We start from the raw sequence: 12259 nt of genomic DNA on the forward strand, positions 1-12259 counted from the left end.
AGAGGGTCTGGCTCTCAGGGCTTCCTGCCTCTGGCCTGCCGGGCTACTGCCTTTCTTACTTTTTTTTTTTTAAAGGCCTGAACACTGAGATATTTATTTCTCTACCACTGGTATCAAGCATGCTAAATAGCGGGTGCTCAGTGAGGTCATAAGAGTTAAAGGCTGAGGGATTATGTGGCCGAGAGCAGAGAAGGCCAAGCGGAATCAGATAGATCAGCTGTAATCATGTGTTTGCTTTTATTAAGGCCACTTTCATTAGGAAAAACCAACAGGATGCTCGTGCATTGAGCCGGTAGTGGAGGGGCCCCTCTCTGCTGCTGCGGGCAGAGACGAACAGAGTCTGAGCCCATACTGGGACCTCTCCCAAAGGTCTCTGTGAGTTCGGTCGTGTCCGCTCGAAGGCAGGGGTCTGTGGGTTGACCCCTCCCCTTTGCTCCTAATTTTTTTTTTTTCTTTATGGATCACATCTGGCAATGCTCAGGGGTTACTCCTGGCTCATGCACTCAGGAATTACTCCTGACAGTGCTTGGTGGTCCATATGGGATGCTGGATATTGAACCCAGGTCAGCCATGTGCAAGGCAAACGCCCTACCCGTTGTGCTATCACTCCAGCCCCCTAATTTTTTTGCTGTTGTTGTTTGGAAGGGAAACGGAGGTATGGATCATACCCAGTGGTGGTCCCGGGGCAGTGCTCCAGGGACCATATGTGGTACCAGGGATTGAACTGGGGTTGGCCATGTGCAAAGTAAGCCTTACCCCTCTGTGTGCTCTCTTTGGCCCCAAGCTCCTACATTCTTTCTTGGCAATTCCTCCACTGCCCACTGTTCCATGATGGTGTCTGAGGCTGTAAAGACTGAAAGGAGGGTCATGCCAGTGTGTCTGCCCCTCGGGAGAGGTGAGGAATGCCCAGGGCTCCTGGCACTCATCAGCCTTCCTCTGACCAGACCTTCTGAAGTATGGAGGAATCCTTTTGGAGAACGTTTAAAAATGAGCTCCGCAAGCTGGAAAGACAGCTCAAAGGGCTGAGCGCTTGGGAGGTTTGAGCTTGATTCCCAGCACTGTCGGGAGTGACCCCAACACTGCTGGTTGTGGCCGAAAAACTAAATAGAAAAATCCACCCCCGCTTTCCAAGTTACGTCCAGAACGGGTGTCTGTTGTGGCACGCTGAGACCTGAGACCATCTCCTCCCTCACATCCTCACTGAGGACAGTAGAGCAAGACCCCGAGAGTGTGCCACAAACACTCCAGAAGGATGGGGCTGGTGCAGCGGTCCAGAGGGGAGGGCATTTGCCTTGCACGCAGCTGACCCAGGTTTGTTCCCTGGCACCCCACAGGGTCCCCTGAGCACCACCAGGAGTAACTGCTGAGTCTAGAGCAAGGAGTAAGCCCCGAGCATTGCCAGATGTGACCCCCAAAGGAAAAAACAACCCACAAACACGCATGGAAGGAAAAAAGGCAAAAGTTTTAGCTACTTAGGGTCTCTTCATAAAAACCATGACCATCACTTATATGTTTCTGTTCTTCCAATGGTGGAAGTTCAAGTCACTAAAACCTCATCTCAATGTATTCATTCATGAATTTTTTCAAGGACATTTTCCTGCATGACTCAAGTTCAGTGGCTAAACTGGACATGGTGGCAAGGGTAGGGAAGCTGATCACTGCTCCCTGGATGGACTGGTGGCCCTGGGACCTGAAGGGAGCAGGCCAGGCCACTGTACCCGCCGATGCCACCCCTTTCTAGTGAAACAGGAAGGGCTTCGGTCACAGGCTCAGAGAGCGCCAGGCTATGCCAGTGGGCAAACACAGAAGGCAGCCCTGGACATTTCTGGTAGAGGCACATCCCAGAAGTCTTTGCAAGACTCTGCCAGGCTGGGAGGAAGCAGCTCAACCAGACTGTGAGATGTGTTTGCTCCTGGGCGTGGCGTCTGACTTCGGCTGTGCTGGTTCCTGGCTGGGGGTTCATTAGGAGCCTCTCCAGAGCTGACAAGGAGCCTCAGCACTGTGGCTGGGAATTCAGGAGGGCCAATTCAGTACAGGATCTCGCCTAAATAAAGGTGGTGACTCGAGGATAACCCGACTTCTTGACTGAGGGAGAGATTGCAGCTGCAGGAGCAAGCCACATACCTATGCTTCTAGCTATGCTCTCAGCCACAGAGAGGTGGGGGGGACCCCAAAGGGTAAGAGTGTCAGAAACTAGTGCAGGGTTCCCAGTGCCAAATGAAGAGCAGCTTCCAGATTGAGCACATATAACTAAAGTTGCTGATAGGAAGACACACACATTCTCCCCCGTCCCTGCCCCATTTTAATGTCTCTGGAAGTGGGACCCATTCCACAGTCAATGTGATAAAAAGGCACCAGCTCCATTATTAACAGCATGTATTTTTTTCCGTTATGAATGCGAGATGCACCGAGATGCTTTTCACCAGCCAACACAGCTTAGACTGGACAAAACACTTGCTTAGTCCCATATGGTTCTGTTCATCTTCAATGACCTCAAGAGGTGAGGTCACCTAAGGATAGGGAATGAGAGGAAGGAGGGTCACCATCCTCACCTATGGATGGGGAATAGGAGGAAGTGAGGTCACCATCCTCACATAAGGATGGAGAATGGGAAGAAGTGAGGTTATCATCCTCCCCTATGAATGGAAAATAAGAAGTGAGGGTATCCTTCTCATCTACTGATGGGGAATGGGAGGCCAGGACAGCTGTGCCCTGACGCAAGTCACATGCCCATGGGCTAGGAGACCCATCTTCAGATTCCAGTATTTCCCTGGATTACAGATCCAGCTTGGTGGAAGGGGGCAGGGGTCACCCATCAACTCCATCCAGAGGTTTCTCGGCTTTGCCAAGCCCCTCTGAGGGAGCAAAAGTCAATGCAACAGAGGCTGGAGCAGTAACACAGTGGGTAGGGCATTTGCCTTGCACGAGGCCAACCCGGGTTCGATACCCAGCATCCCATATGGTCCCCTGAGCGCAGAGCCAGGAGTAACCCCTATGCATTGCCAGGTGTGACCCAAAAAGAAAAAAAAAGTCAATGCAACAATGGCAGGGATGGAGAAATCAGCACTCGGGGATAAGAAACAACCACTAGGACTGGGGAGCACGCGGTGGGGGGCACAAGGACTTCTTTGAGGCAGGAGGAAGACAGACCTGGAAATAGGTGGGCTGGGGAAAGAGCTGAGAGAAGGATCGAGTCTCTGACCTGCCTCACAGACCCTTGCCCTGGGGAGCAGGAAGCAGTTTGAAGGTGGCCAAGAAGCATAGAGTACCCCCAGATCCAGTCCCAAAGCTGGCACTCCTTCTCCTCACTCGTGACTTGCCTTGCCTACTCCCACCCAGGACCCTCGATTCCCAGCTGCTCCTGTCTGGCTCGCCTGTGGTGGACCCACCTCTCCCCTCTCAGCTGAAATGTGGTTTCCCCTGGGAGGTGCTCCCCGGGCTCCCCACACTAGTTTCTGCCACTTGTTCTGGGGTGTTCTCTCTTGGAGCACCCCTGGTGGGGCTCAGAGAACAGTTAGTAGTGTGGGGGATGGAACCAGGTACAAGGCAGATGTCTTACCCCTGTACTATGTATCTGGCCACTAAACAAGTGTCTTCTATACAGTTGAACAGGAAATATTTCTTATTGATTTGTAGAAAGATTTTTCTAATAACTACACTTGGGATAGACGTGCATTTAGTTCATGTGTTTCAACTTTATCTACCGATAGATGCATTCCTATTTACCAGGTTATTTGAATTATTGTAGCTTTGTGCTATGTTCTGATGATTAGTCAAATTCTTTTCTTGTTACTCTATGGAAAAACATTTTCCTATTTATGCCCATGTATTTCTTCTTCCAGCGTAGTTTCAGAAACATTTACTCCATTTTTAAAGAATTACAATAGGGTTTTTCTTTGAAACTCCCGTGAGACTAAAATTTAATTGGAAAAGTAACGACTTGGCCATTTCTAGTATTTTCACAGAGCGCTCCATTTTTAAAAAGTTCCTCAAAATAACTTTCCCTTTATTTCCTCAAAATAAATTTCCCCAGACAAATAGATACATTCTTTTAGAGAATCATGAGACCAAGAAAAGTTTTATCAATTTAAAACTAAGCCAAGAAGATTTAAGCAGCAGCAAATCTGCAAAGACATAAAGAGCTTATCAAACAATATAGGCGAGCAACTCTTAGTCAAACCAAATGAAAACCCATTAAAACTAGACAGATCATGTGCCTGAATGGAATTTTACCATTAACTACCATTTATCCCATTTAATTAGTATTTTCCCGACACACAATAACTTGCACTAAAATACCGTTCTCTCGCCTTGAAATTTCTAATTATTGTTGCGACCCACGCCATTACGCTTCTCCACTGCTTTCTCCATCTTTCATGCCATTTAAGCGGCAAGATTTTCAATTATCTACGCAGGACGGACAGAGATACCTTTAAGGAAGGGGCATGATATGCAACTCAATTTCTCTAAAAGCCAGGAGAGATCATTTTTCGTCAGAACAAACACACTTTGTCTTTTATCATTTTTTTTTTGCAAATAAAGAGTAAAACAGGCTATTTAAAACATCCATTTAAATGCAAATTTTGATATCCCAAGAGAAAAATGCTAATCATTTAAATAGACAGAATTATCACCCACCCTCACCACAAGCCTTCCTCACTAGTTCTAGAAAACAGTGTGTCAGTTCATAGAAGTTGGACTGAGCCAGTCCTAGGTTTCTAACTCCTATCAACAGAAACTGAGGCAGAGAGAGGGATTTTTCGCCTTTTGAAAAAGAAAGTAGAAGGAAAAAATATGAAATACCTGCTCTAAGCAAGAGTTGAAATGATTTCATCCTCCGTCTATTATCTATCCATCCACTGTCCGTCCATCCGTCCATCCATCCATCCATCCATCCATCCATCCATCCATCCATCCATATCCGTTCACCCACCATCCACCTCTCATTCACTCACCCACCCAATAACCATTCATTCATCTCATTATCTATTCATCCATCCATCTCATTTTCTATTCATCCATCATCCATCATCTGCCCATCCATGTCTCTGCTCAATGGTCACAGGTGTTTTGCAAGGAAGAGTAATTCATCCTCAACTGAAGATGAGAAACTGAGGCTCACCTCGGTGTGCCCACCTGTAGGCAACCCACCGAGGGTACAGGCCTCTTCGCCCCCAGACCACGGTGATTCTGCTGGTCCCCCAGAGTCCCACCCAGACTCACCCAGCATCCCCATGCCAAGCATGAATGCGTCCATGGTGTAAGGCAGTCCCCGGGCCCGGCCTCTTGTCCCAGGTGGGAACATGACTTCCTTCGGCTGAGCTTTCTTACATTCTACCTGTTAAACAGAAAGGTGAACAAATGAGATGCAAATGAATTCCACGTAAATGTCAAATGCAGAACCGATCTGGTTACGAGCGGAGTTATTTTTAGCCTCGCGCCTTACTCACTGTAAAAATAGCCTTGCCGAGTAAATGGCCTGCAAAATAAATATTTAAGAAAACACACCGCTTGTGTAAATCCTGCTTTGGAAAAAAACCTACAAGGATGAAATTGGGCTGGGGTGGGGGGAGGGGGGGCGGGAGTCAGGCGAAGGCGGGCCGCGTGGCGTTCGAGCTCAGATGGAAGCTTGGGGACAGAAGGCATGAGAGTGATGGAGGCCGCCGAGAGCTGCTGGCTGTATCTGTGAACAAACACAATAGCACGTGAGTAATCCCTCATGACGGGCTGGCCTTGTCACATGCTCCCGAATGCCACTCCGGCTCCTCTGGGTCTGTGAAGTCTGCTGGCCATCTGACGCGACCTCATTCGTAGTCACAGATGGACCAGCAGGCCTTAGCTCCAAGACTCAGGAGAGGAAACTGAGCATCAGAAGGTTTGTGAAACTTGCTGCAAGCTGGCAGGTGCAGGCTAGAAGCTGGAGGTTCAAAAGCCCTGGGTTGGCAAAGGCACCACTAATGCACTGAGCAGGAAAGCAAAGGTCTCCGTGCTTGGCAGCTATGTCTTCAAGGGGCAGCTATAGTTTTCTTTTCTGTTTGCTTGCTGCCTTCCCCACCATCCTGCCACTTCTTTATCATTTTTCAAAAGTTGCTTATTTTACAGGTGTTTATTTGGGGGGGAAGGTGTTGGGGGCAGGGACACACTTGCAATGTTCAAGGGTCACTCCTGGCAGTGATTGGGGGACCATATGGGCTGCCAAGGATGGAACCTGGGTTGGCTGTGTGCGAGGCAAGTGCCTTGCCCGCTGTACTATTACTCCAGTTCCTTATTTTACAGTCTTAACTTTATCATTAAGTTATAGTTTTCCCCCAAGCCCTAGGGGGAAATGCCCACTGAGGCACCTATGCTGTTTTGACCCGCCTTCCTTCTGCAGTGCTCTGCGCTGCCTTGCTTTTAGCAGGGAGAGAAACTTCCCCAGCTGTTTAGGCAGGAATCTGGCCATCACCGCTAGAGCTGAGGTTGAGGGGAGAGGCACGGCTCAGTGAGATTGTACCAGAGTTTGGGCCCAGAGGGTGCAGAGGACGCATGTCCACGCGGGTCGGCAGCTGCGGAGGGCTTCACACAATGCCCACTGCCCTCAGAGGGCCACAGGAAGGAGGAGGAGCGTGCAGTGTTGTTTCCAAAGGGACGAGCAGCTGGAAGAGGGGGCTGCGGGGCTGATTGTGGAGACGGTCTCATCCCAAAGACTCCGATGAGGAAGATGCTCGTGCTCAGGGCTCGGGGGAGGCTTTAATCACCTAAAAATTTAACTTTTCTTTCTTCAAAGGCACCAGCGAACAGGAGTTACTCTTGCTCTTTGCAGTGTGATAAATAGGCATTAAAAAAAAAACACCAAACAAACAACTTAAGGACAACATGGTTCAGACTTCATGACTGGTGTGTGGGATGAGAAGAGTTTGCACAGGCGGAGAGCTATGGGCACCCCAAAGAGGAATGGACGAAGAACAAGAGGAGGTGGCTCTTGAATGACTCACAAAGAAACACCCCCACATGAGTCCCATCTTTGGTCTATCGGGCTGGCTGTGACAAGAGAGTTGGTGGGAAGACGGGTGATGGAGGTAGGGAGAAAACGCCATGCTCTCGGGCAGCCACTTTCACAGGCTAGCAAAAGCCATAAAGGCACAAACAAGGCCTTCATTTACCGATCCCACCTGTAGGCATTTACCCGGTGACAAGGCCTGGACAAGCCTATTCACCAAAAATATGAAATCTGAGTTCCGGGCTAGAGCGACAGCATAGCAGCAGGGCGTTTGCCTTGCACGCAGCCAACATGGCCAACTCAAGTTCGATTCCTCCGCCCCTCTCGGAGAGCCCGGCAAGCTACCGAGAGTATCTCGCCCACACAGCCCGCACAGCAGAGCCTGGCAAGCTACCGTGATGTATTCGATATGCCAAACACAATAACAACAAAGTCTTACAATGGAGACATTACTGGGACCGCTGGAGAAAATTGATGAACAATGGGAGGATAGCGATAGTGAGTTTGAAAACCACTAAAGGATCTAGGGACATGCTCGCCTTTCAGAGGAGAGAGCGAAGCCCCGAGCTGGATCCCTGGCTCTGGCCTGCGTCACTCATCACTGGGCATCGATGCCTGGTACCACCGCCCTTGCCCCTTCCCACAGCAACAGCAGAAAAGGAGAGCCGATACTGTAAATCCCAAACCGTGGTTCCCCCCTGCTGCTCCGCACAAGGTCATCATGGCTTCTCCGTGAGCGAGGCCTGCCATGGGCCGCGTGGCAATCATCTCTACTGACCAACAAGACACGAATGCAGAGCCAATCACGTGTCCAAGCACAGGGAGGGGCTCGGACGGCGTCTGGTTCACCTGTGTGGACAGAGAACTTCGACGGAAACGGACCCTGGACAGACACACCACCGGTTTCAGGCAGCCCGCAGTCCCCAGGGATCCAGGATGGTCGGGCTCCCCTGACTGCAGAAAAGGAACAGAGCAGATGACGGTGACCGTGGAAATGGAACAAGTGCGCCTCTCACACAGAAAGGAAGCTCCCCAAATTCAGACTGACCACAACGGCAAGCTGCCTGCTTGCCCGTCTGCCCTGCCAGGTTTGTTGCTGCCTGGAGCATAGGTGGGGCCACCAAGAGGAGGAGACGGAGACACAGGTTAAAAAGGGAGAGAACTGGGGCTGGAGTGATAGCATAGTGGGTAAGGCGTTTGTCTTGCACGCAGCTGACCCAAGTTCGATTCCCAGCATCCCATATGGTCCCCCGAGCACCGCCAGGAGTAATTCCTGAGTGCAGAGCCAGGAGTAACCCCTGAGTGTCGCCGGGTGTGACCCAAAAAAGGAAAAAAAAAAAGAAAGAGAACTGGGTCCTCAAGCTCGCAAGCTCTGCAGTGTCCTGGGGTGACACGTACCTGACTCCCCTAGACCCTGTTCGCCGACTCTGAGGACAGCAGCTGGAGAAGCCTCTCTGGCCCACAGGAGGCAGCCGGCGGGCCCAGCCCAGCCCCAGGACAGCTAAGCAGCTCGCTTCCCTACTAATGGCCCTATCGGTGACAATCTCGTGCATTGTCTTATGAAAACCTGCTGCCGGTTCCTAGGCAACCTGATCAACGAAATTTCAGGTTTATACAATTTTCATTTAGGGAACCATAAAGGTTAACTGACTGTAATGGGAGCGTTTTTAAACAAACCCACCTCTTCTTCCTGTCCCCAGAAGGCCGAGCCGCCCCCTTCCGCGTGGCTCTGTCATGGCAGCCGCTGTCGGGGGCTGTGTGAGTCCTGTTGCCCACCCACGGTGCTGGCCCCGAGTGGGCCCCCGAGGCCAGGGGCTGTCGCCTTGGTGCTCGGTGGGAAACCCTCCCCTGTCCGGGCACTTGAGTGAGGGATGGGACAAGGCCAAGGTGGCACCGGGGAGAGCCCAGCCTGGCCTGGAGGTTCCTTTCTCCTATCAGCTCTCAGAACAGCACGGCCCACTCACACACACAGCCGGTCTCTGTGCCAGGACTGCGGGGAGCAGGCACACCGCAGAGACAGAGGCAGAGCCCTGCCCTGCCTGTGCCCGGAGTCGGTGTGGTGGGGGAGGGGCTGAGCACAGCCTCCCCCATTGGATTGGCACAAGCCTCGCCTGCCCCACCCAGACCCTGACTTCCCTCGTCCCTTCGCCTGCTCCCCACAGAGCAAGAGTTGAACCAGTTGCTCCTCGGGCCACGGAGACACAGTGTGCTTAGATCAAGGACAGGCGCCTCCCGCCTTTACAAGAACAGGCTACGACCAGCTTGTTCTCTTCCCGTTACATCAAGGAGGGGAGGCATCACCTGTCTCCTGTCACCTCCCTAAGCCCCACCCCCCTCTCTACTCTCACCAGGCCCTGGGCAAGCCAGCGAACAGCCCGAGTGACAACCAGAACTCCAAGGAGGCACACGGTGAGGGGGAGGGATTGGGGGGGGGCTCTCTGCAGCTCTGAGCACGCACGCGGGCATCTGGTCACACACGTGACGTCCCAGTTAGCCACCGCTGTGCGGCAAACAGCTCCCCGACTCGGCGGCTCCACACAGCCATCCGTCACTCTCAGTGCTCCGTGCTGGAGGGGCTTGGCGGGGCCCCGAGACAGCCTCCAGCCATCCCCCCGCTCTAAGACCTGTCCCGGACACTGGCTCTGTGCTCCTCCATGGTCCTGTCTCCTCACAGCAGCAGGCTGGGCTGCACCCCGAGAGGGCGTGGGCCATGCACCGCCAGCCCCCAGACTCCGAGGCAGCGGTGGGGGGGGGGGCTTCTCAGAGCTCACCCTGGGAGTCTCGGTGCGGTTTCCCGCTGCGCTCACTGGGCCGGCAGAGAGAGACTCGGTGAGGGAGGGAACGTGGAGAGGGGCTGGCCACAGGGGCCGCCCGTGGGATGCCACAGAGCAGACTTCCTCCCCTGGGGGTTGGCTGGCTAGCTGGGTTCTGGGGATGGAGGGTTCTGGAAGCACGAAGGTCCCCCACCCCAGCGTGCCCATGGACAGTCCCTGACCAGTGAGGGAACCACCCTGGCCAACAGATGCAAGATGCCGAGGACCCTCCTGGGATCAGCTGTTTGAGCACAGCTCCAGAGAATCTGATTCACGGCAGAAATGCTCCCTGACCTCCCTGCCCCCCGCAGTGCTCTGATGGGGCAGCCCCGGGTCGTGGGGAGGAGGCTGGAGTGTGAGGCCCACTGGACACCTCTGGGGTCCGGTCCTCGAGTCTCTCCTACCAGCAGTGCAGGACCCTTCCCTGTGCCTCCCGGGAATGCCCATGTGTATGCGAGATCTCTCAGATCTCTGCCTCCCTCTGAGCCCCCCACTCCCGGGCCGCGCGCGTGATGCCCACCCCCCCCCCCCCCCGAGGGAAGATGGGATTCGCTTTCTGGTGTCACGAGAAGTGGGTGGCCTCCGCCCGGGCAGCCCCTGCCGCAAGAAGGGGGATGCCACAGCCTGTTCAGACCTGCGTGAGCTGGGGTACTGGGTTTTTCCCACCATGCGCTGCCGAGGTCCCCTGCTGGAGTTTTAAGATTTCAAAAAAGGTGTGAAAATGGCACAAAGGACGCCCATATGATCTCCACCCTACCCAATTCACCTGCCACTTGTGATCCACGGGTCCTGTTTCCCCCTTCATCTATTTGGTGTGTTTCCTCCTGCCTGCTGGTCTCTGAGCGCCCCCCCCTTCCCCTCCCCCCCGTGGAGTGATGTGTCATGGAGAGCACCTGTCCTAGTGGGGATGTTCCTTCTGCCATGGACACAAGGTCTCCTACACGGCCATGTTGCAGCCCTTGGTCACAGGGCCTGAGACATCGAGAAGGGACTTGAATCCAGCTGCCCTGTCTCTGGGTGGCTGTGGACGCAATGACGTCCCTCACGGTGGGGACCACAGGCCAGCTTGATGGCTGAAGACCAGGCCAGCTGGACCCAACGGCAGGCGCGGCCGATGCCATGCCCGGGGCCGGAGTCAGGTCCTGGGCCAGACTTGCTTCCTGGCACAGAAGGTTCTGGACTTCTAGGGCAAGAGCAGGGGCTGCTCAGAGGCTGTCTCCCCGGGTCTCCTGCTTGCGGTCCTGGTTTCACACTCAGGATGAGGAAAGCAGTGTGGCTTCCCGAGACCCTTTCCCAGCTTCCTCTCTGACCCGTGTGGGATCCTCTGGAATCAATGCAGCCTTGGTGGCATGGCGGGGGGCTACTGGGGGAGTGAAGGGGAGGGGTGCTGCTTTCAAGGATCAGCCCTTTTCTGTTCCCAGAGGCCAAGCCAGACCCGCTGCCGGGCAGTACAGGGCTCAGAGGGGCCACAGGCCTGGGCTACAGAGAGGAGGGTGTCCTTGAGATTCCACGGAGGGGTCCCGGCCTGCAGTGGAGCCCCTGGAAAGAGGCCTGACCCAGGTCTGCATCTCCTCCGCTCACCCTTGTCCCTTACACATACCAGGCTCTGGGATTCCGGACTCCAGGCCGGGCCACCCTGACCGCCTCCTGCTGCTGTTGGTCTGCGTCCTCCTGAGAGGACACGCAGGGGGCCTCGCCCAGGGCTCCTCCTTGCAGCCTCGCAGTCGCCCAGAGCGTGTTGACATGGCGGAGGGGTGCCTGCACCCCCAAATCTCCCGAGGTTCCCAGCGGCCAGGAAGCAGCCTTCCTCCTGCCCGCTGCTCCCACTGTCCATCTGGCCCCCCACAGGCTTTCTGGATGCTTCCAGGAGCCCTCGGGGGCCCCCTGGCCAGATGCAGAGGGGGACGCACCTGAAGCAACGCGAGGTGCTGTCTGGCCAGGAATCCTTGCAGAATGGGAGTGGGTGGGAGTGGCGGGGGGCCCCGCCGGGACCATCCCCGGCTCCTGACACATCATAGCTGTTGCCAGGCAGGGCCCTTGGAGCCAGCCTCAGGCACCAGGAGCTGATGAGAGAGAGGGGAGCACTGAGCCCAGAGCGGGCAGGGACCCTGGGTGCTCCCCACAGCAGGGTCCAGCTCCGGCCTCCGCCACACGTCCCAGGTCTTGCGTCCTTCCACTGAGTGGCCCTTCTGATCCACCATGGTGTGAGGACCACACGGGGGCAGGGCTGCTGAGGGCTAGGCCGGGGCCATCCTCACAGGGTGCTCGGTAAGGGGTGATCACACCCACAAGTCCTGGCAGCCATGCTAGGAAACCTGCCCCCAGGCAGGGGAGGGGAGAGGAGAGTGCCCCCCCACCCCACACCTGGCACAGCCACCCACACAGCACCTCAGGGCCCGGGCACGTGCACTGCTGGGCATGCAGGGACCAGAGAGCAAGTGGCTTAAACCCACCGTTTCTGGCTCCT

The 12259-nt window shown here is 54.5% G+C and overlaps 1 protein-coding gene across 5 annotated transcripts in view; it reads right to left on the minus strand.

The window, feature by feature from the left end:
• The window catches only part of MSI2 (musashi RNA binding protein 2), a 347468-nt gene that overhangs the window by 39184 nt on the left and 296025 nt on the right, over positions 1–12259 (minus strand). For all 5 annotated transcript variants that reach the window (XR_008794219.1, XM_056126743.1, XM_056126745.1 and 2 more), the window contains exon 9: positions 5224–5338. Coding sequence is in view for 4 of the 5 variants with exons in the window: in XM_056126743.1 (XP_055982718.1) it covers positions 5224–5338 (115 nt within the window). In the remaining variant the exon portion in view is untranslated. The remainder of the gene's footprint in view (positions 1–5223; positions 5339–12259) is intronic.

Source organism: Sorex fumeus, unplaced genomic scaffold (assembly GCF_029834395.1).
Source record: "Sorex fumeus unplaced genomic scaffold, SorFum_2.1 ptg000063l, whole genome shotgun sequence".
NCBI lineage: Eukaryota > Metazoa > Chordata > Mammalia > Eulipotyphla > Soricidae > Sorex > Sorex fumeus.